At 33.9% G+C, this 27677-nt stretch overlaps 2 protein-coding genes across 9 annotated transcripts in view; one reads left to right on the top strand and one right to left on the bottom strand.

The window, feature by feature from the left end:
* The window catches only part of LOC100643690 (angiogenic factor with G patch and FHA domains 1), an 82662-nt gene extending 67992 nt beyond the window's left edge, over positions 1-14670 (bottom strand). For 4 of the 7 annotated variants that reach the window (XR_007224011.1, XR_007224009.1, XR_007224008.1 and 1 more), the window contains exons 1-8: positions 14527-14670; positions 13714-13913; positions 13402-13638; positions 13170-13328; positions 12815-12971; positions 12409-12569; positions 11870-12312; positions 11550-11649 (exon numbers count right to left, since the gene is read on the bottom strand). Coding sequence is in view for 3 of the 7 variants with exons in the window: in XM_003395705.4 (XP_003395753.1) it covers positions 11550-11649; positions 11870-12312; positions 12409-12569; positions 12815-12971; positions 13170-13328; positions 13402-13638; positions 13714-13896 (1440 nt within the window). In the remaining 4 variants the exon portion in view is untranslated. Of the gene's footprint in view, positions 1-11549; positions 11650-11869; positions 12313-12408; positions 12570-12814; positions 12972-13169; positions 13329-13401; positions 13639-13713; positions 13914-14008; positions 14157-14428; positions 14449-14526 lie in introns of those variants that run through there. The other 3 variants (XM_003395705.4, XM_012308888.3, XM_012308889.3) reach the window with 3 other exon arrangements.
* An 8-nt stretch (positions 14671-14678) lies between these two features.
* On the top strand, positions 14679-26195 carry LOC100643888 (dnaJ homolog subfamily C member 13). 2 transcript variants are annotated; one of them, XM_003395707.4, is made up of 18 exons: positions 14679-15064; positions 15575-15842; positions 16883-17728; positions 18165-18533; positions 18627-19037; positions 19135-19700; positions 19829-20744; positions 20819-21175; positions 21257-21448; positions 21528-22040; positions 22131-22709; positions 22783-23212; positions 23283-23565; positions 23641-23854; positions 23924-24109; positions 24185-24325; positions 24401-24641; positions 24728-26195. In XM_003395707.4, the coding sequence occupies exons 1-18, from the start codon at positions 14997-14999 to the stop codon at positions 24841-24843; spliced, it is 6696 nt and encodes a 2231-aa protein (XP_003395755.1). In that variant the 5' UTR covers positions 14679-14996; the 3' UTR covers positions 24844-26195. The 2 variants fall into 2 exon arrangements, with proteins under 2 accessions (XP_003395755.1, XP_020718804.1); XM_020863145.2 differs by having other exon boundaries at positions 18090-18533.
* Positions 26196-27677: the final 1482 nt, after the last annotated feature.

Genomic DNA, 27677 nt, shown 5'->3' with positions numbered 1-27677 from the left:
ATGATACAGAAATTTGGGTTAAATGACTCAATTTTAGAATATTCTATTTTAATTTATATATCTATATCTCATATAATAGAAACTGAGTGAATTTTATTTATCGTCAGACCTATGACATAACTATTTGCTTAAAATTTATTATTTCATGATCTATCAAAATATTAGTATATAATTATACATAATTATGAGAAAATATTTAATAAAAATATTGAAATCTAGTCTATTCTATGACGGAAACGTGATCAATGTTTTATTCTTGCTACGTTAGGTTACTTTCGTTCTGCAACGGAAATACGTTGAACTACACGGCATAATCCATTCACAGAACGTAATGAATGTTTCATTCGACAGTATCGTTCCAGTACTCCGATTAAAATATTTGCAACGTGAGAATATTGCATTATAACGCGATACGATCCCCTTCATTTCACAAGCACTTAGGGCTGCATTGCGTTCACGTACCGAGCACAGATTCGATGCACGTCTAGATGGAAAACTCCTTTCTGATATCTGCTGTGAATTCAAATAAGTACAATAACCAGGAAATGTTTAAGTTATACAAATCATACGCGAAATAGTTAAATTAAGCCATATATCTTCTAGTATATTTAATTCTCGATTGAAAAGATTCTATATAGTTGAAAACAGTCGAAAGTATAATACAGGACCGACCATAAATATTAGGACAGTTACTGATTACCTGTCAGTATACAGAATATACAGTCGAATATACATAGTAAATTTATTAATAACGCGACATTAAGCAAAATAACTCCACTTTTATATATGCAATTTAGAAATGTAAAATAAATAATGAAATCTAAGAAATACTCGAATAAACATATTTCATACATCATCGAACTAATCAGACAACCACGATCTACTTAATTTCAGAATTCTAACTGAACAACGCTCAGAATGCCACTAGAATCCTGGCGGAAAGTCGAAAGCGTAAAAAATATAAGACCATGAAAAATCACGAAAGCGAGAACAAAACAAAAGCTAATAAAACGTCGGACCATTTGCGCGGACTCGCGAGCAATCGAATATGCGGGTATCTGTCAGAGGCAATAGGGAAAAGAGATTCTGTCGAGTAAACAGGCAATCTGTGGCGCTATGGCAGCAACGTGTGGACACCGATGGCTGGCCAATCTGACGGTGCACCCGCATGCCAAGCGGTGCACCTATCTCCGCAACGGCGCGTTACGTGCAAGCGCGTTTACGCTCGGGAGCGTGTGTAACGACACCTGCACAATCTCTGATCCTGTCGTGCGTACGAGTCGTCTCTGCCTGCCTCTATCTACCCGGGTTTCTTATCTTTCTCACGCTTCTCTCTTCTCTTGCTATCGCTATTCTCCGTATGTACTTACGTTCTCTGGTCCGTTCATGCACCATCATCCGCAGAAAGTTTTTCTCTCTCATTTTCGCTCTTCCTCCATCGCCTACTGTCTCAGAGGTACACACACAGAGAAGTAAAAAGAGAAACAAAAGCCGAGAAAAAGAAAAGAAGAGCGGTGAAGGGGTAGAGAAGAGAGAAAAAACGACAGAGAGAGAGAAGGAAGGAGAAAGTAAGCGGCGCGATAATCTGGTACCCATGGTTAGTCAGCAGATCGCCGTCTAGACGGCAGCGGCGTTTGTGTTGGATTTATTTGTGACAGTGGGTTCCCACCTGTTGCCTCCCGCGCCCCTTACGAAACGCACCGCTACAACTTCTCTCTTTGCCCTTTTTCCTTTCTCCTCCCTTTTTATCTTCCTCCTTGTCGTCCTCGCCATCACCTCTTTCTCTTAGTCTCCCAGCATCTGTCTGTCTCTTTGCCCATTCGCTCTATCTCTCTCTTTCTTCCAGTTCCGTTCCGTTCTCCCAATCCGTTAGCGTACCATAAATCCTATGCGTTCTCCATTCACTCTATAGTCAGTCCTTCCTAGCATTCCCTCTTCGCGTTACAAAACAACGCGCGCAAAGAAGGACAGACCCTCTCCCTTCCTCCATTCCTCCTCCTCACTCCTCTGTTGCCCTGCCGCCCACGTTGAACTGATACACGGTGAAACACGCATTCATGCTGTCCCCGGAGAATTAGCCCGTATTGCCAGAGAGAGAGAGAGAGAGAAAGAGAGAGAGAGAGGAATGGAGGGAGGGAGGTAGATCGTGCAACTGTCGAGGGGAAGACTCGCCCCAAGGAGATTAAAGAATGCTTCGTCAGTGACTTTGGAAATTTCGACGTCTGACTGACGCACGTCGGAAGCGGGATTTAATTTAGAGAGGAGGAACCGATCTGGCTCCTGCTGCTCTCCAATGGCTATACGATGGAGCCACGTGGACCGAACTATGATGGTCTGACGAGATCCTTCTTACGAGGTAGGATGCAGAAATGCAGACGATGTTTTAACCTGGATAGGTTAGACAGATTTTTGTATGAAACCAGACTTGCCTCTATATTATATGTAGGAAGCAGTCGATATTCTACATGTTCAAATAAATAATTAATTTTCCGAATGTGTCAAGCTTGAACATCATTCTTCGGTACCAGAAATTAACAATGATTAATAAAGAAGTTCATAAAACAACTACGACTACAGAATCCACATCAAGCTTCCATGTCATGGCTATAATTATCATGAAACGCCTTACGCCTTTTCTATGTACGATGAAATATGAATCTATAACTTCGGTCTTGCTAGAGTGGTCATTCAATCAACACTAGTTTAGCGGAAGATTGATTTTGATGATGTCATACCTTGGTATATGCATAAATTAGTACGCAATGAGTGTGCGGATAAAAAATCCCATCGGCTCACGCGTATTCAGGCGTATGCAAGTAGGCTCGCATGCCAAGGATACTTTATGTTCGAGAGAAGTGTTCAGGCACAGGTTAAATGTGTCTACCGTAATAGAATTTCATAAAACTAAATTCAATGCCATAGCTATTTGTCCTTTTTCAACCTCTCATTTCTCCTATTTACATACGAAATATATAGTGATGTGTAAAAACTGTTGGCTAAATAAATTTTTCATTTTATATTTTACAAGTGATATTTTAAAGAATTTTAACTCATATTTAATATAAATATAAGTACCGTTTTATAACCATCTTATACTCAATATACTAGCTAAAATTCTTTTAGATATCGCTTTCGAAATATAAAGTGAAAAATTTATCTGGCCAGAGACTTTTGCACATCACTGTAGTTATAATCTGTCAAGACTCGAATAATCGATTCTTTCTTCACTGATAGTATTCTCAAGATAATTGGCCAACATTCTATGTTTACCGATTTTATCTTCTTTGATATTAATTCAATTCGAAGTGTGCATGATGTTTACTAGATGAGATCTTGCAATTAAAAGGAGTAGAAGTTTTTAAGTGTAAGCAGCTTGCACTTTAATATTTATTCGTTGCTGCTTTCAAACTGATATGCTAGATACATAGATAAGTCGATAATTAAGATATAAATTGTATATGAATACTAACGAGGAACTAACAAATCGCAATAGTGTTTCTTTTCCTCGATCATTTATTTATATTTTCAGCGTTATGTTAGAGAAACCGTGAGAATATAATTTTGTAACTTTTTAGTTTTAGTATTCGTTTAGTATAATTGAAACAATAGAATACAGATTTTGCCAGACTAATCGAAGAAATCAGAAATAAAATTCTATTAAACTAATACACAGTTCTATTTATATTTATTTGCCACAAGTTTTATAGATTTATCCTATATAAATAATAGTATGTATGTAATAAACCGACATGAAAAAGTAAACACAGATATTTTAGCATTAAATTTAATTAAGGCTTCTAAGAAACTCACATTACCAGGAGGAATATTATGGAAACTTGTACGATAATGTTATTTAATTTACATGTTTCATTTACCGCGATTACGATAGACATCGGCAATTTTCTGCCTCAATGTAAATCAAATACCAATAAATTGTATAAAAATTCCTTTTAAAGTAGCTCTAAATGACCACTTATAAACAAATATCACGACAGTGTGTATATAACGATCGTAAAATGTTGCTTTTTGATTTAAATTTATAATCACGACAAATCTCGCATAAAGCCAGCGATAGCTAAATAATAGGCTCGGTTAATACTTAATGTTAACGATCCGAAATAAATAAAACCAGTTTATATAAAGAATGCAGTAGATATATGACGCGGTACACGCCCAGGAACAGCATATATAAAAGGGCGCAATTATGAACCCGTTAAAAGTGGTACCGAAGTAACTTTATAGGCACAAGTATATAGAATTAAAGTTAAGGAAGAGCGTTAAAAATTTTGTCCTGTAATTTTCATAATTTACAGAGTGGACACAGATCGACGAATAAATTTCACTAAGTGACTGACATCGGCTCTTTCGTTCGCCCTTTCTCGTATACCTTCCCTCGAGATGCCTACATTTCGAGACAAGATTATAAAACTGCTCCCTTTTTTCACCTTTTCACCTTTCGCTAATAATCATCGATTCAGTGTCTTTCTCGTGGGTCAAATTTCGAAGAAATTCTAGCAAGCAAAAGTCGATTCCAAAGTTATATATTTTTACATATTATGTGCATTTTGCAATTTTACCAATACTTTAATTTATTTCTGCAATTTCAACTAAGCTTTCTCCCTTCTAAGGTTTCTCTACAGTTATTCAACCCTCCATTTCAATATATATTGAACGTCCATTTAGCCTAACAGAACTCTTTCCAGTGCACATATTACTCCAAAGCAGGCGTCATAAAGAGAGTAAAATAACATCCTATCGTAAAGAAATGAGAAAAGCCGTCAAAAAAAGTGGCGAATGGAAAATTGCATTAACGGAACACAATGAGAATTTATCACCGTTGATCTTTGCCATAACCGGTAATATAGCATAATGCCACGGCTGAACTCTTAATCTATGGTGGCTGATGTATTAATTGCTCACGATTGTGACTTACAATCGCGCGAAAGGCTCCACGGCCGCTTTATCCGGCACATCAGGCTATCACGCTCTGAGGGTTTATTAGCCGGTGTAATGAAAGTGTCCGAATGCGTGAACGAAAATTTCCAGTGAGTGAACGAGCGTGAAGAGGGCGAGGGGATACCCTTTCCAAAGAAGTTGCGGGTAGAGAGCCCTTAAGGATCGTTCGAGCATGGAGATGCGAATCCACCGGTGCCGTGGAAGCAAGCTGGTCGATCAGAACCGGCAAAAATCGGCATATCTGCATAAACCGGCATGGCAATGAACGAAGATCGTAGATAAAGATTGCACATTTTTTCGCATAACTTTGTATCGTTCAGCCGTGACCGACGAAGCTGTACCGACGACGACGACGACGTCACAAAAGAGAAGCCATTGTATTATATGGACATGGATACTTGGACACGTAGATATTTACTTGAATGGACATGGATCGATGAACGATATGATAAACGCGCAAAAACATGGAGCATAAAACGATTTGCAAATCGTTAAAAGGCACCTCGTGAGTAATTGATAAACCGATTGATTTATAGGTACCGGAATATAGATTGTACTGTAAAACGTAAATAGACTAAAAGTATCATTTGAAGATAGGATCAGAATCGTATTACCACCCTAAAACATAGAGATCGTACAACCCGATTTAAAAAAAATTAGTCAAAACATTGACTAAAAAAGTCCTTCCAAAATAACTACTGCCCCGAACGCCAGAATTCCTGTAACCTTTCCCGGTACGTCATGCAAGCATTAAAATCAAAGCCCTACGGATAAAGAAAGTTGCGGGTTGGAAGAGGCAAACGCTGGATGTAGCCGGGAGGAAGGGTTTTTTTCTCAGTTTTCGACGATGATCTCCCAACGTTGTCCCGAATTCCAAAGACAATGGGTTCCCTCCGGGGCAACCGAGGGAGGTCGAGAGCTGATCCTCTCCGTATCCTTGCACTCTCCTGCCTCTTTGCATTACATAATATCGAAACGACCTTGCGTTCCGTCGTACCACCTGCGGCAGGACTGCACACGTACACTTGGTGTACAACTTCCGCTCAGAACCCTCTCTCTCTCTCTCCTTCTCTTTTCTCTTCTCTTTCTCCCTCTATCTCGGCCTCTCTTCCTCCCTTTTACTCCTTTTTCCCGGCCCGACCTTTACGTCTTCGTTCAACGCACGAACTTCGTGCATTCTGCCCCGTGTGCCTTTTTCTTCTCTTACCACTATTTTTACTTTCGCCAGAAGAAAAAGGGACCGGTGGATGAATAGAAGGCGCGCACAAGGCAGCGAAACGAGCAGGAGGAGGACGCCAGCAACAGGTTTTGGCGGACAAACAGGAGACCGGGAGAGTCGCGAGTCAAGACCTACGATTCACTTTTATCCGGTTCTCCTTTTTTCTCCTCGCTGCTGGATCTGGCGCGAATCAAAACACTCTCGATTCGGACGCGCCGTCAATTATCCCAGGAAAAGACGAAAGTTGAAAGCGAATCGGAGAAATGTAAGATGAAGAGGATGGACGAGGAGATATTCGAGGCTCTCAAAAGTCAAATTTTCCTTCTGTAAATTTCTCCATTTCGTTGTCCAAATACACAATTAACGTTGAATTTCTAAAAATCGAACGACTTGCTTCCATGAATTTATCTATTGAAAATAACGTCAGAGTATCCATATTCGGAGTGGTATCGATCTCTAAGAAAAATACTTTGAATAAAATGCATGATTTTTCCAAACATCCTCAGGAATGGAATTCGGAATTCCGTTGAAATTAATATATTGGCAACCTCGCTACTTGTCAGACAGGTTGTGTACATTTCCTTTGAATTATAAAAAGACAAAAATCTATGAATTTTCAGTCAGGAAACGTAATTAATCAATGACACGCATTATTGCACCATCGTCGTAAGATCTGAATCTTTGGATCACGTTTAGAAAGTTGCTTTCAACATGGCAGGCCAAAATCAGTCGCGACTAAGGGTGATTTTCGTATGAAACCCACGAATATCACCAAATCAATTTATTTTATCGAGATTTGTACTGCAATTATTCATGTATGAAAGTACAAGATATAAGAAACACTGACACAGGAGAAATATCGATGGATATCAAACTATGTTGCTTTTTGCTAGTTAAGCGTATTTGAAAAATTAAGATGATAAATGATATAACTGACAAAATAATAAAAACCAATTCCTTGATGCACAGTCTCGATACAAAACTTTTTAATTTCAAACGCGCGTGCAATATTATGCTTCTCAAAGAGAAATCGTAGAAAGCTCTTCCAATGAAAGATTTTATGGAAGCACCACGGGCCTCATTCCTTTGCGAGACTACGTTGGATTATTTATTACGTCATTAATCAATCAGGTTTTTCCTCACTGGTACTGTAAAGGGCGAGGAAATGCAATATGGAAATGAATGTAAATCGTAAAAGGCACTACCGTGGATATTCACGCTGTAACCGTGAAATGGCTCGCAACAGCCGGTATACGCGAAAGTCCATAAAATGAAATTGTTGCAGTTTCCGGATGCACTTTAAGGCTGCCTCATATAGAAGCGAATTGTAACACGTTACACCTATTGCGTTTCAGTTGCAATTGTTTAACGATCGACGTTACAAGTCGGTTCAACTTTACAATCCCAATACGTTGTATAATACAGTCCCAATAAATTGGAGGCTTATTCCATTATTTATTACGGTATAATGCAAATGAAGAAAATTGAATGTTTGAAACAACAATCTAATAATATTTTAAACTTCGATTGTTAATATGATCTATTATAACAAAGTTCCACCTTTTTAATTATAATTATTTCATAAAAATATTAGTTTAGATTGAACATACAAAATCTAGCCAGATAATACGACGAAAATGAACCTTAAGTAATCTTAAATGAACTTAAATACACCTCTCAAATATTCATTGTACATTTTCATGAAAAATGTCCTTAATTTCAATAACCTGCAACGTATAAATATCAAAGTTTCAAAAGAACACCTTACTTCATACAACTGGAGACATTTGTAAAGTATGTAGAATAAAAATCGAGTCCTCTATTCTAATTCTTAACTCCACGTTACCGAAGCAACAGCCTTCTACGTCAAAGCAGCACGCTAATAAAACTTGCATTGACCTGTTATCTCAAGTGTCTCTTGTTAGGGATCGACTCTTTTACGCGAGCCAATAATAAAAAGTAAGTACTCGCCTTACCTTGCGCGAGTGAAGGCACTCAAATAAACGAACCTACCGAGATTTCATTCGGTCAGATAGGACACGCATCCACCTACACCTGTTAAAGGCACTTTCATAGTACGGGACAATTTTATACTTTATCGCATGCTCGTGGTTTACTGTCAATCGCCATTCGAGAACTTTACAATGTCTGGTTTACGAACTCTCGGGGCGAACACGCGGATTCACCCTCCAAGAGCTAACCGTCTCTCTCTTCCTTCTCCTACCTTTTCACCCCTTTCTACGACCGTGAACGTGTTTCCAGTTTACGATGTAGGTCATATAGGTTCGACAAAGAGAACCTGCAGAAATAGGTACGCAACGTAAAAACGGAGATAGTCGATATAAAATTGTAACAACTGGTTGCGATGTAAAGCGGCTAGACGAAGAGAACGAACGCGGTATTACGTAGTTGCGAATTTGATTTCAAATTTATTTAGAGCTTCGTCTCATCGGTAAATAAGATGTATACTTGTCGGTATAATTTGTGAGATATAATACTGATATTTTTTGATAGTGACATATAAATGCGTAATATAATATAATTTATGCAAATTTATATCTTTATAAGCATAACTAAACAAGTGGAACCTGTGTTTATGAATAGTCAATGTACTGTGTAGCAATTAACATAGTTTTATTAATAGATGCATAATTTTAAACGAAAAATGTTTAACAAGGAAACAACTTATTAAGTGCGTTTTTAAATGTGCAACGAAATACGTATGCGCAAATAAATCACGCGATCTCATGCCCAAGATAGATCATAATAATCTTCGCGAAATTATAAAGCCATAAATCATATTTCTCCCTTAAAATCACGCGATCTTAACGTATCTTTAATTGCTTGAAAGCTAGTTATACGTATACGATTAAATCGCGTAATACGTGTACGCTCGAAACTGTACCATTTCCCTTTGCAACGAAATTACAATAACTCGAAGAGAAGAAGAAGAAATTTCCGCAGTATCTCGAGTCGACTTACTTCTCTGTATAACAAATTTCCGTAAAACACGTACATTTACCATCCGTAAAATTGCTTCCTACATTATACAAGCGGTAAAGACAGAAACAGCTGATGCATGAAAATATATTAATTACTTCACACTCGTTAAAGACTCGTAGAAAGAAGCACTGACTCTTCTCTCGGTCTCTACATAAGGTATGGTATGCATCGTGGATCGCGCAACAATAGCAAAAGTCAAACGGTGTTTTACGAGCAAAAAACACAGTGTAGAAGAGAAATCGTCGTCCACGGAGGGACGAGGATTGCAACGAGAGGGAAGACCATCGCACGGATAAATGGAGGTTGTCGGACATCAAAGAGGATAAAGGTGTACAAGCAAATTTAGCAGACATGCGTCAAGGTACACAGAGACGAGAGAAAACAACGGTCTCCATCTCCCTCAGTTTCCTTTCTCCCCTAATCCACCCCCATGGAGGAACGCGCTATGTGCCTTTCCTCATCCCCTCTCCTTAAGCTCAGAGCGTGCAATAGAGCATACGATGCGTCTAGACAAAATAATGATTTGGATTTCAATACATTTGCATTCATTACCCGGGGACACCTCTTCTGTCGCTCCCTCTCGCTCTCTGCTGCTCCCGTTTTCGTCTCTGCCCCTCGCGACGATCCCCTCTACTATTCCGTTTCATGTCTCGCAGAGTTACGCTCGTTATCATATGAATGCTCTGCTCGTACCGTCGGCGCTCGTTTCGTCGCCGTCGAAACGCGATGCGGCCGGACGAGTAAGCAGCACCACCAGCAGCCAGAACCTGCTTGCTGTCTGGCTTTTGCACACGCTATCTTCCATGTCTGTATTACACGTATATACGATGCACGTGTATTGGTATCGTACGGTGTATCGGACGGGTCAGTCAGGGGGTGGTGATGGTGATGGTGACGGTGGTGTGGAAGCAGTAAAGGAACGGAAAAGATACGCAGGGGATGAGCAACGGTAACGGCAGCCCACAGTTTTTAGCGTGTCACATCGCGTCACTTCGCCTGAAAAAGGCGAACGAGGCCGGATTGCGAATTGCAGCGACACGACCCCGTTCAGCTAATGAGTGGCTAAGCGGCCGACGTTTCTATGCACCTTTTGCACTGAACACACGTGCTACACCACGTTTGGCTTGATGCTACAGGCCGACAGAAAGGTGAAATGAGAAACGTATCGCAATTGCCGATTGACGTCATTGGCATCGCGGCGGCGCTAATACGCGCGCTGAGAACGACATTCTCTGTCGACGTTTACATACCGTTGGCATCTGGCGTCTGGAAAGCCGTTTCTGAGAGCTATGAAGACGAGACATTTGACGCGGTCACTTTAGAACATACGGCAAGAGAGATGTCAATCTTAGGATTGACGCCACTCTGTTTTTAAAGGAGAATTCTGGAGATTTTGAATTGTTTAAGTCGAGAAGCAACTATCATGTTGTATTAGAAATATGCTTGCAATCTATTTGATTTTGTATAATATCATTTAAATTTGTAGGGTGTACAAAGAGAGAAAAATTCAAGAAAATAGCGAAAATTGACGTACTCTGTTTTATTTAGATGTTGCGATCTTGTCTAGATATTCCAACTTTGACTTATTGTTAGATATTGATCTTTAGAGAATGTGGAGAATATATTGTATAGTTTGCGATAGAAAGATGAACTCAATTTACGTTGAAATTAATTATTACGAAAAGTTTGTCGAGGCTGAATTTTTCGATTGTAATTGTAAAATAGTAGTTCTAATTAACTAATCTATTATTTTCTCACATATGAATAATTAAGTAGAATTGTACCATAATAATTATACCTATATTTGCGAAAAAAGATAACTATTTTATTGTAAAGTATACAATTATTTTCAATGCAGTATTTAGGATATACTTAAAAAGAAATGGTTGAAGTTATGAATGTTTTTTCTTTTCTTATTGCAAACGAATCAAATTCTGTTATATTTAAAAGATTAAATGTCTTAAAATTACGTATCCCATTACAAGAACCGTTAAAATGAACTGAATTTTTTTTACATTAGGACAAAATTCTTTTCGTTAACGTATAACACAGGAAAGCGACAAAATATTTGAAACATTTAAAATAGTCATAAATTCTTATTTTATGAATTACATCAACATTTTGGTACGGAACATAATTGTATTATTCATTTAACATAAGTTAGATATATATTAATTCCAAAAAAACCCAATATAAAATGACATAATAATACATAAGTATTATTAAAATCCCTATTATCTTTCATAATTTATATGTTTATAAATATAAGTATTATCATATAAAATATTGGTACATTTATACTGTATAATATATCATAGTAAAAAAATCACATGCTAGAATAAATACAAAATTTGTATGGAAGAAGACTTACCGGTTCAGTTGGTCCATCTCTTTCCTTCCCTAAGGATTGTCCCTCAGACCAGCCCATTTTTGATAGCAGTTTAAATCCCCTGTTGTCTTTTGCTATAGATCTGTAAATAAAATACATAACAAATACATAATAAATGAAATGTATGTAAATGAAAACACTGCATGAGAAGACTTACAAAATAAACAAGAAATAATAAAAATCTGGAATTACAAGGAAAGAAATGAAAAAATAAAATAAAACACTGATAAAATGTTGTAAATATATCTTAATTGCCTAACTGCAACTGTTTTAAAGCATAATATAGCAAATAAATTACTTACATATCCATTGAACTTTGTTGTGTTTTAGCATGATGATTCAAAGAACCAATGCACTGTCTTCGATTTTGCGCTCTGTCTTGGTACCCCAATGCTAATTGACTAGCACTTGCGACATTATCTTTTTCTACGCCAAACTTATGCTTCAGCCGTCTCAATTCTTGTTTGTGTTGGTCTTTTTTAGAAGCTTTGTTCTCTTCTGCGTTAATGCTTTGCTGAACAAGTCCTGGCTCACAGTGGCCACAAGTTTCATTTCCATTATGAATGTGACACAACAATTTCGTAGTACTAACTTGTATAATCGAACCATGTGAAACTTCATGAGGTTCAGATTCTTGCTTAGCCACAGACAATCTTTTACCATTTAAGAACGTGCCATTTCTTGATCCTAAATCAATGACTTCGTATATTTTTTTATCTTCATTATATAAAATACGGGCATGATGCTGAAACATCGAAGTTTTTTTCTTAATATCTTATACAAATAATATTGTATACATAGAGAAACTTTTGTTGTTAACTTAAAAATCTTTTTAACTTACTTTACTTATATTTATATCTGGTATTACTACAGAATGATCACCTTCACGACCAATTGAACCACCAGTATATGCAACAAAAAAGAGACTTCCAATTTTTAATTTTGATAAATTGGTTTCCTTAACTATGATTCTCATGCATGGGGGATAGGTTTTCGCTAAATCTGAAATAAAAAATCAAATCGTTACAACGAAAAGTTAATGAATGTATTTCCATCCATAAAATATTCCAAGTATTATTTGCAAACGTATATTTATTCTATTAATTATATTGTAATTGAAATTAATTATATAACCGAAATGTAACTAATAGCAATTATATATGTAATCAAAAAAAAGAAAATTAAAATCCGCGAATCATTAGTTAATAAAATTTTTTTATTTTTGTGTAAAATAATTAAAAATAAACCTTGATCTTCCTCGTGGTCACTGTCACTACTAGTACATAATTCTGGAGTAATGTCATTAGAATTGCTGTCACTATCATTGCTTGAACATTCACCCTCCTCAAGTTCATCTTCCGACGGTTCTTCTCTTTCCGCAAGTTTGCGTTTTTTCCCGTCATCCTACAAGAGAGACATGTGTGCATATTAAGAGCATAGGATAATTACCTAGTGCTTGACCTCTGTATTTTTCAATTGATATGTTTGAAAGGCCATTTATTAATTCATGTATGTCATCTGAAACCTGGAATAAAAAATGCTTGTATGTGATCGATTTTCTTTAGAAATGTGGTATGTAACAATAATAATTTAAACCCCAACCTTGGTTGTCTTTCTAGTTTTCTGCTCCTTCTTGCTTTTCACATGTACAGCTGCTTCATTCACAGTTACTTGTGCATGACTATGGAATTGATATGTTCCACTAGTTTCATCATAATAGTAATATGTACCTGTATTACCATCATAATATAAACCTTGTTTCTAAAACAATTTTTTTTATAATATGTAAGGGTTATCAATGAAAATTTAATACTGTTATTGCATACATACTTACTGCATCATAATAATATCCACTGTTGTAATCATAATATAAACCAGAAGTTTCTTCATAGACAAAACCAGTTTGCAACAAAGCAGACTCAGCTACTTCTTTAACTTGTTGTATAATACTAGTTGATGTTTTATCATTATTAACATTCCAATCCTGGCATGATTCTTTTTCATATTCTAATGGATTCGTTTGAGTTCCATAGTCAATTAAGGTTTTCTTTTCCATTAATTTTTTAATTTTCTGTGATCAGATAAAAGTATAAAATAAGACAAAAGAAATAATAGAAAAACTATACTTAAGAAATGTAGTTCTAACATGTTCACTGAGTTTATTTCGTAATTTGGCAATCTTTTTGTTTTGTTTTTTAATGTGATCGCGCATTCTTTGAATAAATCTTAAAATATGGGGAAAATTATGTAGTTCTTCTTGGAAATCCGCTTCAAAATCAGATTTTATTTCTCCTTCATCACTTTCACTAGATATGTTATTTTCTATCATTCTGTTTGCTTTATATGCTGAAACCAATAAAATAAAATTTATTATTTGAATTTTAAATTTCCATTAAATTAAAGAAATGTTTAATAGTAGTTTATTAAACAATTTTATTTACAATTTTTGATAAAACATATGAATAATAAGCTCTACAAAAAATTTGAATTTTGATGTTCTTCAAGAACTTATAAACAAACACGCTAGACTTGGAATATAACCTCTAATCCGGATAACGTCAAGAATCAAACTCACTTATACAAATGAAACAGAATAAAGATCTTGTACTTCGATTGTATAGACAGAAATAAGAATAGTACATATAAGATCATAACAATGTAAATAAAATTTATATAATATTATTTATAACTTATAACTTATAACTTATAAATTATAAATTATAAATTCATACAATAAATTTATACAACATGTATATACAATATTGTAAAACAATATTTCTATTTCACATTTTCGTTTTAACATTTACGCACAAATTACAATATATCTTGTTCTTTAATTTCAATTAAAGCATGATACCTACATATTCCATGTATCTATAAACAAACTTATAATTCGTAGTGCTAATTTAGTTATGTCAACAGAGATCGATTGTACATTTAAAATACTGTAATTCTTTACCTTTCGCGCCTTTTTAAAATATGTATCCCTTTTCTTATGAAGACAAACGTAAGAAACTTTTCCAGAGAAAGTATATTAAATTTAGATTATATATCTAACATAAATAAATGAATAAGTTCCTAGTGTGATCATTCTGCCATCTGGAAACAGCTGTTTGTTAACACCCCCGAGCATCATGGCCGCTCCCAGTCCAATGGAGCCGTCGAAAATGTCATTAGTCGGCTAAAATGCGATCAAATAGTGCCTAAATATCATTCACTAATACGTCAAACATAAACATTGCATACGCGATTCAGATTTACTTTGTGTTTCTCGTATCTGTCATTTTGAAAATGACTTTGCTGTGATTCATTTTCAATTCGTATGCGAATGTCCCTCCTACGCTACGCATCTTTCACAAACAGTAACCAGTGTTTTGTTAAAGCATTATTTATAATAATAAACACGCTGCATTGTCAGGACATGTTACAATGATGCCGATAAAGGATAACCAGGATGTGGCATGTTTTCTGGTCACAAAACATTCATGGAAAGGAAAGTAAGTTCGCGTTTTTTAGTTCTTACTACTTGTCAAAAACTATCCGTTTTATGGATAATAATATACGTACAATGGGCAATAAAATAGGTACACACGATTTAAAGCATTGTAAATTAGTTATGAAAAGTGGAATTGCTATTATAAGGTGCACATGTGTTTTTATCTACGTATATTTTAAATAAAACAAAAACCTAACGCTGGATTGTCTGGGATACAATAATACAAGGAAAAATAGTTAAATAAGAATCACATGTTATATATTTGTATCTTCCAATGAAAAAATTGTAATACTATCATATTATAAACCCATATTAATATTATAATATATTTCTAAGATATTTTGACATTCAATATCATAACGGAATATAATTAAACATATTAAAATTAAGTAATTTCTATACTTACTTATTTTTAACATGCATATAACCTTGTTATATGGAACCTAACATAAATTAATATATTTTTATCTCAAATAAATATTAAAAATCTTATTTAATGCTTATACAACAGGTACAAACGTATCTTTTCAATTGGATCCATGGGTATAACAACATATAATCCTACTACATTAGAAGTTACAAATAAATGGGAATACTTAGATTTTATAAGTGTGCAACCAACAAACAGAAATCAATTAGGTCTGCATGAATTTAGTATAACAATGCGCAAAGAACGAAAAATTGACAATATGAAATTTAGTTCAGAATACAGAGCTCATTTATTAACTGAAGCTCTGAAATATAGAAACCAATTTGCTGAGAAACCTAAAGAAATTTTGGTGAGTTATATATTCTTTACATAACACTTTCAGGAAAAAATGCTATTAAAGTTTAATCAAACCTGTTATCAACCTAGCCATATGGTTAATATATATGTAATAGTCTGTAGTATATTTGTTTACAATTATCTGTGTAACTAATACATGCAATACCATTTATATCAATCTATATAATATCTACTAATTGTAATTCAATATTTTTATCAAATCATCCTATTGAATTTTGTAATTAAATAAAATATTCAAAATAAAACAATAAATGGTAATTATATAAAAGAGGGTACGTTAAAGAAAGTTACATTAGTATTAAAATCTTTTTAAATAAAAATGCAAAAAAGAATCAAAATATTTTATTAAGTTTCTCTCATGAAGTCAAGCAACTTTCATCTGTTTTATATTTCTCATACTTGCATAAATAATCACGTGTATATATTTAAAATGAACATACTGTATAATTATGAAAGCTTATAAATATTAAGCTTAAAAATATTAAGATCTCTACATAAAAAAAAGGAATTTTAGGAAAATTATTAATATTTTCTTCTAATTGAACAATTGATAAATCTTTTGCCAGTTGACTGCCCTAATTAAAAGCAGTAACTTTTATCCTAAAATTTTTTTCTTCTTCTTACTTGCAGTTTGCGAGTTACAATATAAAATCGAAAAATAGCCAAATTTTCAGGGGTCAATATCACTTTGCAGTGAGCTTGGGTAGCAGAAAAATTGCGTTATATATAACTATATATATGAACACACATGTAATATCATCATATCCATAGATAGAGCTAATCCAAACCTAACTCACATTAAGATAAAAAATAACAAAAGTATTTTTATCAATATCTCGGAAATTAAAGCAGTGCGATGGTTATATCTATAGGAAAAACTTGTTCAGAGTCATGGTCATAACATATATTTGAAAATCATTGGAATTGGTGAGATGTACCCTTTTCTATATAACTGCTCAATAGATAAACTATTATATTCGCCATTTTCAATGTGTACTGCATTTATTAAATTAATATTTTCATTTTCTCTAGAGGTATCAAGCTTATAAACATCATTGGTCTGATACAAGATTACCTGTTGTGTTAGAAGTGACACCATATAGTCTTGACCAATTAGATCCAGCAACCAATATGGTATTAGCCAGTTATTGTTATAAAGATTTTGAAGGAATTCTTACAATGAAAGATTATTCTAATGGATTTGTAATTGTATGTGGTGGATTTGGACGTTTACATCTGTTTGCTTCTCAACACATGGAAGAAATTAAAAAAAAGCTGCTGGAATCAGCTATGAACAATTTAGGTATCAGCATAAAAGTTTTGAAAGAACCAATCAAATTAGATGATTTTGTTGCTCAGAGGTTGGGTAAATTTAGTGCTGATGAACATATAACAAGTGTATCAGAATTTACTGTTCATAAGTATTCATCTAGACATATAGATCCTCAGAGAAGAACTCTTTGTCTTTCTGACACTTGTTTATTAGAAAGAGACCCTCAGACATATAATATTTGTACTCTTAGACCTCTGTCAGATATTTTTGCGTTGATCCGTGACAATGAAAATCCACAATTATTTACTATACAGTATCTCAATGGTCAAACTCGTAGTTATACTGCAACGGATAGAGATTCTTTGTTAGCTTCCTTACTGGATGGAGTTAGAGCATCTGGTAATAGAGATGTTCATGTCAGAATGTATCCAGTACCTAGGGGGAAAAGACTTGGACCTCTTAATTTACCTGTTGATGAAGAAGTTGAAACATCTCATGTTAAGTTTCTTCAACAACCACCAAGTGGACGTAGTTTTGCTGAAATTTTGGAAAGATTTAATGCAAATATTCCCTACAGTGGTCTTAATTACTCTGTTACACAAGATGTAAGACATATTCGCTATATTTAATATTGTATATATATATATATATAATATTAAATTTCTATATGATTAACAAATATAAAAATGAATATTGTGCAGTGCATTAAAGCGGTGATAGTTTATTAAATTTGAATTAAATTGTATTAAATTTTATTAAAATGTATGTGTGATACAAAATAATACATTATAATTATCTATACAGATTGGAATAAATTGAATAAATATCTATGTATAAAGTTGTTTCTAATATTTTGTATTTTCTATTTCTTTTTTATTTATAGTAATAAATAGATTGTATTGATTGTATTGTATAGATGAATAGATTATATAGTAAGCTGAATAGATATTTTCTTTTTTTGTCTAGGATGTTGTACCGCTTGAATGGACTGCAACAACATTACAACTTCACATATACCATATGACGAATAACTACTTACAGGGTCTTTTTACTGAAAATAAAGATAAAATTATTCTTGGTGCTTTAAATGCATTGGTCAATAAGGAATTAGAAACAAACAGTGAAATAGAAGCACAATTTCATGCTCTAAGGAGATTGGTTGCTAGCAAAATTGGTTTCACTGCATTTACAACTCTTCTTGGATTTAGAGAAGCTATTGGACATAAAGTTGTGAAAGCTTTGAAAAGACAAGATTATGGTGTAACACAAGCTGCTATAGATTGTATTTGTGCTCTCATGCAACCAATGCATGATGATTGTGATTTAAGACAAGAACAGTTAAATAAAAGTAGCCTTCTCAGTAGTAATAAATTTTTGGAAAATTTACTTGATATGTGGATTAACCATATCGTAAGTGTGAAAATATTAATCTTATCTTCATTTTCTTAACAATAGTAGTTACTGTCCTGTAGTATGCTAACATTGTTCCTATAAATATTTCAGAATCATGGTACAGGTGCTCTGGTAGTCTCTGCCATGCTTGACCTCTTAACTTTTGCTCTGTGTGTACCGTATAGTGAAACGACCGATGGTAAACACTTCGATAATCTTCTAGAAATGGTCGCTGCAAGAGGAAGATCACTTTTTAAACTATTCCAACATCCGTCACTAGCTATTGTTAAAGGTGCTGGATTAATAATGAGAGCAATTATCGAAGAAGGTGCACCGGAAGTGGCTGCAAAAATGCAAGAACTTGCTCTTGCGGAAGGAGCTTTACCGAGACATCTATTAAATAGTCTTTTTACTGTTGGTACTGATGGTAGACTGTTGACACATAGACAATTGTGTAGACATCTTGTAGGACTTTGGGTTACAGGACATCCTACAGCTATGGGACTGTTGAAAAGGATTATGGTAAATTAGCATTATTGATTGAGCTTATATAATATCATTTTCATTTAATTACAAAAATGGAAGTATCTAAGTTTGTATTCATTATGCATTTATACAGCCTGTTGGTTTATTAAATTACTTAGACTCCGATGAAAAAGTACCCGATTCGTTTCTTGAGAAAGAACGATTGAACAATCGTGATAATTTAAAGATAGCTATAGATCACGCATCAAAAAATAAGAAAAGCCCACAGTGGATTGCGATCGAACGTCAAATGCGTGTAGTTGAAAAACATGTAGAACATGCTCTTCAACACTGGGGAGCTAGGATTGGGATCGAACGTAAAGAGAAAATCAAAGAACGTCCGATAGTATTAAGAAAACGCAGAGAAAGAATTAAATCGGAAGCAAATTGGAATTTATTTTATTATAAGTTCAATCAGGATCATTCACTGCCGAATTTAATTTGGAATCATAAAACACGTGAAGAATTAAGAACCGCGCTTGAGAATGAAATTCGCGCGTTCAGTTCTGACAAAGATTTAGCGGGAGGAACCCTAATTGCTTGGAATCATAGAGAATTTGAAGTACAGTATCAGTGCCTGTCAGATGAAGTGAAAATCGGTGATTATTATTTAAGGCTTCTGTTGGAAAAAGATAGTCCAGACAGTCCAATAAGAAAATCGTATGTATGATAGAATTTTAATTGTTGTGATTATATTATGATTCAGATCATATTAAATTTATCTCTTAAATTTTCTCACATGTATCATGTTGTGCAGATGTAGTAATAAATTGTTATTTTCATCACAGATATGAATTTTTTAACGACTTGTACCATAGATTCATATTAACAACAAAAGTCGAAATGAAGTGCCTTTGCTTGCAAGCAATGACTATAGTATATGAACGATACTATGAAGATATTGGTCCATTTTCGGATACAAAATATATTGTAGGAATGCTGGAACGTTGTACAGATAGAATGGAACGTGATAGATTAGTCATGTTCATAAATAAACTTATATTACATAGAAGAAATGTGAAAGATATAATGGATCAAAACGGAGTACGCACATTAGTCGATCTCTTAACTTTGGCTCATTTACACACATCTAGAGCAGTTGTACCTACACAAACTAATGTAATAGAAGCTGGACCACAGCAACAGCAGGTTATGGAAAAAGAATGGTATTACAATGACGGAGATCAGCGGAAAGGTCCTATAAGTTTGAAAGATTTAAAGGAATTGTATTATACAAATCAGATTACATACAAAACGAAAGTTTGGGCACAAGGATTAGACGGATGGCGAATGATCTCGCAAGTTCCGCAATTAAAATGGACATTAGTTGCGAAAGGGACACCAGTAATAAATGAAAGTGAATTAGCAACATTGATTCTAAATATTTTAATCAAAATGTGCGAGTATTTTCCAAGTAGAGACGTTGATGACGCGGTAATTAGACCTCTGCCGCGCATGAAGCGGTTATTATCGGATCTTCAGTGCCTACCTCATATTGTTCAACTTTTATTAACGTTTGACCCGGTTTTAGTTGAAAAAGTAGCTACTTTATTATGTGAAATAATGCGAGATAACGCAGACGTTTCGAAAATTTATCTTACTGGTGTCTTCTATTTCATATTAATGTACACTGGTTCAAACGTTTTACCGATAGCGAGATTTTTACAGTTAACTCATACGAAACAGGCATTTAGAAGTGATGATGTAAGTGTGAAGTTTATATTTTTGCTAACTGACAAAACAGATCAGTTGTCTCAAATAACATTTTAATATCGTAGAATGTATCATCAGACATCATGCAACGGAGTATTCTTGGACAACTTTTACCTGATGCAATGGTTAGCTATTTAGAAAATCATGGCGCGGAAAAATTTGCGCAAATATTTCTTGGTGATTACGATACACCAGAAGCAATATGGAATGCTGAAATGAGAAGAATGCTTATTGAAAAAATAGCAACACATATAGCAGATTTCTCACCAAAATTAAGAAGCCATACTATGGCTAGATATCAATACATTGCTATACCTGCGATAAGATATCCACAATTAGAGAAGGAATTATTCTGTCAAATATTTTATCTAAGACATCTTTGTGATACTGTAAAATTCCCACAGTGGCCTATTCCTGAACCGGTAAGTCAATAGTAAATGATTTAAAAATATTTATTTATTAATTTTTAAAATATATTTAAGGTAATAATACATAATTTTTAGGTACATTTATTGAAAGATGTGTTAGATGCATGGAAGAAAGAAGTAGAAAAGAAACCGCCACTGATGACAATGGATGAAGCTTATAAAGCCCTTCAATTGTCCAGTGGAAAACAACATAATGAGGCTGAAGTTAGAAAATCATATTATAAACTTGCGCAGATGTATCACCCTGATAAAAATCCACAAGGCAGAGTAAGTTGTATCAAATTCTATGTACATTAGCAACATATAAAAGTATTAAATTCTTCATAGAAGTGTTTTCTGTTCGTAGGATAAATTCGAGGCTGTTAATCAGGCATACGAATTTTTATGTAGCCGAAGTTGTTGGTCGACTGACGGCCCAAATCCTGATAACATAGTGCTTATTTTAAGAACACAGAGCATTCTCTTCCATAGATATTCCGACGAACTTAGACCTTACAAATACGCAGGTTACCCGCAGTTAATTAAAACAATCAAACTAGAAACAGACGATGAGCAATTATTCTCAAAATCCGCGCCATTATTGGCAGCCGCTAGCGAACTTGCATATCACACAGTACACTGTTCTGCATTAAACGCGGAAGAACTTCGCAGAGAAGGAGGATTAGATGTTTTATTAGAAGCTTATACACGATGTGTTTCTGTCCTAAATAAATCGAGTAAACTTAATGATATAGCAGTGCAGGTATGCATGCATATCACTAGATGCTTCTCGGTTGCTGGGTCCTTTAGGGGCTGCAAAGATAGGATTATTGAACTACCACAATTAGTTAAAGACCTCTGTAGAATATTACACTTCAAGGTTAGTACTAGCAATTTTGAAAACATTGTTAAAAAATCGCTATTAATATTACATATATTTTTTAATTATTTTAATGATATGTATTTACAGCATTTAACAAAATTATGTTCGGTGGCAACAGAATGCGTTTCTTCCCTTGCCACGGATAGTGCGTTACAAATGCAACTTTTACAGTCTGGTGCTTTATGGCATTTATTATTATTTATGTTTAATTACGATTATACGTTGGAAGAAGGTGGCGTTGAAAGAAATCAAGACGAAAATCGTCAGGAAGTGGCAAATAATTTAGCGAAATTAGCAGTTCGAGCATGTGCAAGATTAGGTGGTTACATGACAGGAGAGAATGAAACACCTGTTAATCCTGTTACTGTTGCCGCGTTAGAAAGTTTATTAACGCCTTATCTAGCTCGTCAACTCTCGAAGGATAAACCGGAAGAAATATTAAAAATCCTAAACTCGAATTGCTCCAATCCATATTTGATTTGGGATAACGGAACGAGAGCAGAATTGAACGAATACTTAGAAGCTAAACGACAAGAAAGATTAAATGGCAATGATAGTTTTGAACATGATTTTAGTGACTTTAAATATAGCGTCCATGCCGATGAACTTATTATTGGAGAAATATTTGTAAAAGTATACAATGAACAACCCAATTTCCCTATAGAGGTAATTTAACATTATGTAATATTTTTCCGATGAAAAAATTATTTTTACTTAAAACAAACAAATATTTTTTCAGAACCCCAAAAGTTTTACGATTAATGTACTTGACTTTTTGTCTGAATCGTCAAAATATTTGACATCAATGGGCAATATGGCATTAGCTAAGAAGGATCAAGAGAAATTGGAACATATTGTTATGTCTTTAGAAGCATTAAAAAATGTTATAAAAAATAATCCAGGAATTGAATTACAATGTATAGGACACTTCAGATTATTATTTGGACTTTTGAGTTGTAATAACTTTAAGTTGATACAGAAAAACGCACTTGAAGTTATTAGTAATGTTACAAAGAACCAAGAATGTGTAGATGATATCGCAGCAAACGAGGTTATAGTACATTTATTATTAGCTTTAAATTCTCTGCAGGAGTGTCAGTTGCTAATATTGGAAACTTTGTATGCTCTGATGAGCTCCACGAAGATCGTAAAAGATGCACTGTCTAAAGGTAAAATTAAACATGAACCATATCTAAAATTATACCTTTCTTTTCAAGACGAAATTTATGAAAATTTTAGGAGCTGTTGTATACGTTCTTGATCTGTTCTGTAATTCAAGTAACACTCAGATACGCGAAACAGCCGCAGAACTGCTTGGCAAAATGTCGTCTGATAAGTTGGCTGGACCAAAAGTAAAACTAGATTTGTCTAGATTTTTACCTAGATTATTTAGTGAAGCTATTAGGGATGCTCCAAAACAATGTGTGCATATGTTTGAAACAAAACACGAGAATCCTGAATTAATATGGGATGATAATGCCAAAGCTAGAGTGTCAAGGATCGTTGGGGAATTAAAAGACGAGTACATAAACATTTTTTAAAAATATTTATTTTCTTGTTTAATTACGTTCATCTAAGGCAAAATAAATTTTTTCAGATATTACATGTTACAAAGACGAAATTCCAATGCAATATTAAAGTTACCTGATACTCAAAGTAATATTGACATCGCAACTAATGAACCCGCAGTCGGAGGTGTATATCTTAGATTATTTATAGCCAGTCCCGCGTGGGCTCTTAGAAAACCTAAGGAATTTTTAAGTGAACTTATGGATACGACATTAGCCCTTATGTCCAAGGAGAAAACTGATGTAAGTGTACACTTTGGTGTGTTATAGTAAAATGAGTATATTGATTAATTTAATAATATCCTTAAATAGTCGGATATGTTGGAATTAACAACACAAGCGCTAGTAAATTTACTTCAAGCACAACCAAGTTTAGCAGATCAAGTTCCATCATTAGGACACATACCTAGACTATGCCGACAAATGGCAATGCAAAATAATCAACCATCTGTATATAAAACTGCGATATTAATACTTCATCAATTAGCAGCAAGCGAGGTGAGTTCGTTGATTTTTCTTTATGAAATACTAAATAGTATTTAATATCAACAACACTAATTAATAATCTTACAGATTTGTATATCATCTATTTGTCAAACAGAATGTATAAGTCCACTGAAACATGCTATGCAATCTAGACGAGATATGATAGCAATAGCGTGCGAAACGCTGAATAGATTATTTTCGACTAACGAGGATAGACTTATAAAACAGGTAAATACAAGACATTAAATATTATTTGTCAGTATTATAAATTCAAGAACCTTTGTTGTTAATTGTTCCTTATAGGCACTGGACGCTGAAATGGTACCTTATTTGTTAAATATACTAGAGGGACGGTTAGACGTAATTGAAAACCCTGCAACTGCTAAAGCTCAAATAGTCAAGGCTTTAAAAGCAATGACCAGAAGCTTGTTACTGGGTGAGAAAGTAAATGCGATACTAGAGAAGTCAAGTGTCTGGGCGGAATACAAAGATCAGCGACATGATCTGTTTATTTCTAATACAACTAATTCTGGTTACCTTACTGGTACGATATACATATCAATTATTTTCATTTCTATATTAGATATAATATATTTAAACATACGAATGTAATAATAATATAATATATAGCTGGAACGCCGGTGTCTGCTGGTTATTTAACGGCTGGACCCAGTACCACATTAACCACCGGCCCACCCCCAGTCGACAAAGAAGATAGTTTAATTAATAGAAATGATAGTATCTGATATAGGTAGCATCGTAATTAAAAAAAAAAAAGAAGGAAATGGCAGTAAGAATGCCACTTCTGGAAATTCCTATCGTTAAATCGGTAAATCGGTACCTATGTAAAGACTACATTGCCTGTGATTTTTGGCTCCTTAAGATAAGGAATTTATCAAACGAATAATGTTTTTGTTGAATTTACATTTATATTAAGATTATCACAATACAATGATACTTTTTATTATGCTATATAGGCAAATTATATAATTATGTCAGATATGTCATTCTTTACAGAGACATCATCGTGTGGCAAAAGATAGTATTCAATGAAAGTCTATAACAAAACAAATTTTTCTAGAAAATGCCCCTCAAATAAAAAATCTCCCTCGTCGATTGTAAAAATTTTCTAGACAGCGTTTCATTTTGTACTTAGCAAATCTTCCGACACGATTTTTCATCTTATTGTGACAAACGAACTTACATTCCTGGCGAATAAAGGAATAATACGTTCGATGTTTAGCGTTGTTGCTGTATCTGAATGTGATTAATATTACTTGGAGAGATTTTTAAATACTTACTAATAAATACAATATATACATATGAACTTGGTCCAACTTCAACTGCTCGGTGTCCCATATATCAACGAAAATTTTATTGTTGAAATTACCATCAATATTATATAAAAACATTAAATTTATATTTGTTGAATGTATCTTCACGATCTAATCGCATTTTTTGATATGGCAAAATGCTTTCATTTTTTATATACATTAAAAAATTCAAGTTTAAGTATGTAATACACATAAAAGCACAAATGCGCTATTTTCATTTATTTTAAAAAGTAACGAAAATGTAACTATGAAAATGATTTATCATTATTTCTTCAAGATAATTTCACGTTACATTGTTTTCTTCAGAAATCTTATAAGAAAACACAACAATTACGAGCGTATATCGAACGTCTACAACAAATCAAACAATTATAAGAAATTTTAAACATACATAATCTTAAAACAAAATCGGTTATATATTTTAAAGCGATATTCATTCATTATTTCAATATACAATATATGAATGTATATCCTTTACTTTTGAAATGTTACACATATATGTATATATACACACACACACGTATATTGTACTTTGTTATACATATAGCTTGTTTTATGTAAGCTTAAGGCTGAAAAAAAGCGCTAAAACTTCTCGGTGATACTAAACGAGGATCTATCGAATGGATTAGATTCCATGAGTAGGGAGTTCCTCTTTTTCATATCAATTTCTAGTATTCTAACAAAGCGATCATTCAGCAAATACGGGCGGACATCCGTAGAACTTAGGAATATAAAACAAAAGTAAAAGAAAAAGAAACACGCTACGCGTTGTATTTTACTTGCCATCCACCAGTATTGTAATATACTTTTGCTACTTTGAATCGATAAGTTGAGTGTTCATGGCGTTAATCAAGCAACAAAACTACGTAACGAAGACACAAAAATGCTAAGAGTAATAGTTCCTCTGATAACAAGAATGTAATATGTAATCAATGTAAGAATGTTCACGTGCCTGATGCACGGGACATAAAACAGTATTTCTATACCTGCACTTCTATAACAAAGGCGAACAACTGAGTTCTTTTTAGACTTCAAACCTTCGTTTCCGGCAGACCGTAAATTTATGAAATAGTTACGATTCTTTCGTCACCGTATACTTGACTTATCGATCGAATCTTCTTTTAGACAAATGGGAAAAGAAACAAAGTTATTAGTGATATAAAAAATAAAGAGATCGAAACGTTAATCATACAAATACAAAATACAAAAAGAGTATAAAAATTGATTGCCATGTTCTTGCTGTACTTTGTGTAATATTGTTATTGACAGTCGAGCAACTGTGTGAACAAATATGGAAGAGCCTTAGTCATTTTCATGTATTTGCACCTGAGTTCTTAAGATTGAGAATAAGATATTGTATATAAACAAACAGACAGACATACATACATACATACATACGTATATATATATATATATCATATATGTATATATATATATATGAAAGAAGTTATACCACAGATTATTGTACGTATAATTAGAAAATAAATGATTTTGCACATGGTACAATCGACTGTAAAACGACATGATTTTTCTAATTTCATTGTCGTGTTTGTAAACACCATTTTAACGAATTGTGGAAAATTTGCCATTTTTCAGATATACATATGTTATTATTGTTAAACTTTGCATACGTCCATATTTAAGCATTTGTTGTCGGACTGATAGGAAATTAATTTCTCTAGACTGTTTTTGAATTGAATAAACATAGGTCTACTGTGCAGTCGTGCAATCCAGCAAAAGAGTAAAACTCGCTTTTTACAACTTTTTAACCGAGCCTAGGATGAAAATGTAAACCACACATTTTGAAGATTTATACAGGTATGTATATGTCGAAAATTTTATCAAAATGGACTAACATTACTATGAGCTACGAACGGTTAAAAATGGTTAAAATCGCAGTTTTTCACGATTTTCGGTCTAAAATCTAAAGATTCTTACATCTTTGGATGTCTGTCGCTTATTTTCGTATCAACCGATTCCTATCAATTACAATTTTTTCAAAACCGTTTTACACCTTATCTAGTAAATTAATCTTTCTAAATTCTTAAAGAAATCAAGTGTTTTAACACAATTAAAAAAGAAAAAAAATCAATTTTAAGCAATGTACGAATATTCATATGACTTATTGTATCGGTAATAATCAGTATGTACTTGGTTTCAGGTACCATGTGCTCTAAAGCTATACATATTACTTGAATGATTTTGATAAATCACATGAATAAATTCATTCTTTGAATCGCACTGTA

This window comes from Bombus terrestris, chromosome 5, assembly GCF_910591885.1.
Source record: "Bombus terrestris chromosome 5, iyBomTerr1.2, whole genome shotgun sequence".
Classification (NCBI taxonomy): Eukaryota; Metazoa; Arthropoda; class Insecta; order Hymenoptera; family Apidae; genus Bombus; species Bombus terrestris.
Note: the sequence above shows the minus strand (reverse complement) of the source record. Positions and strands in the feature narration are given on the sequence as shown.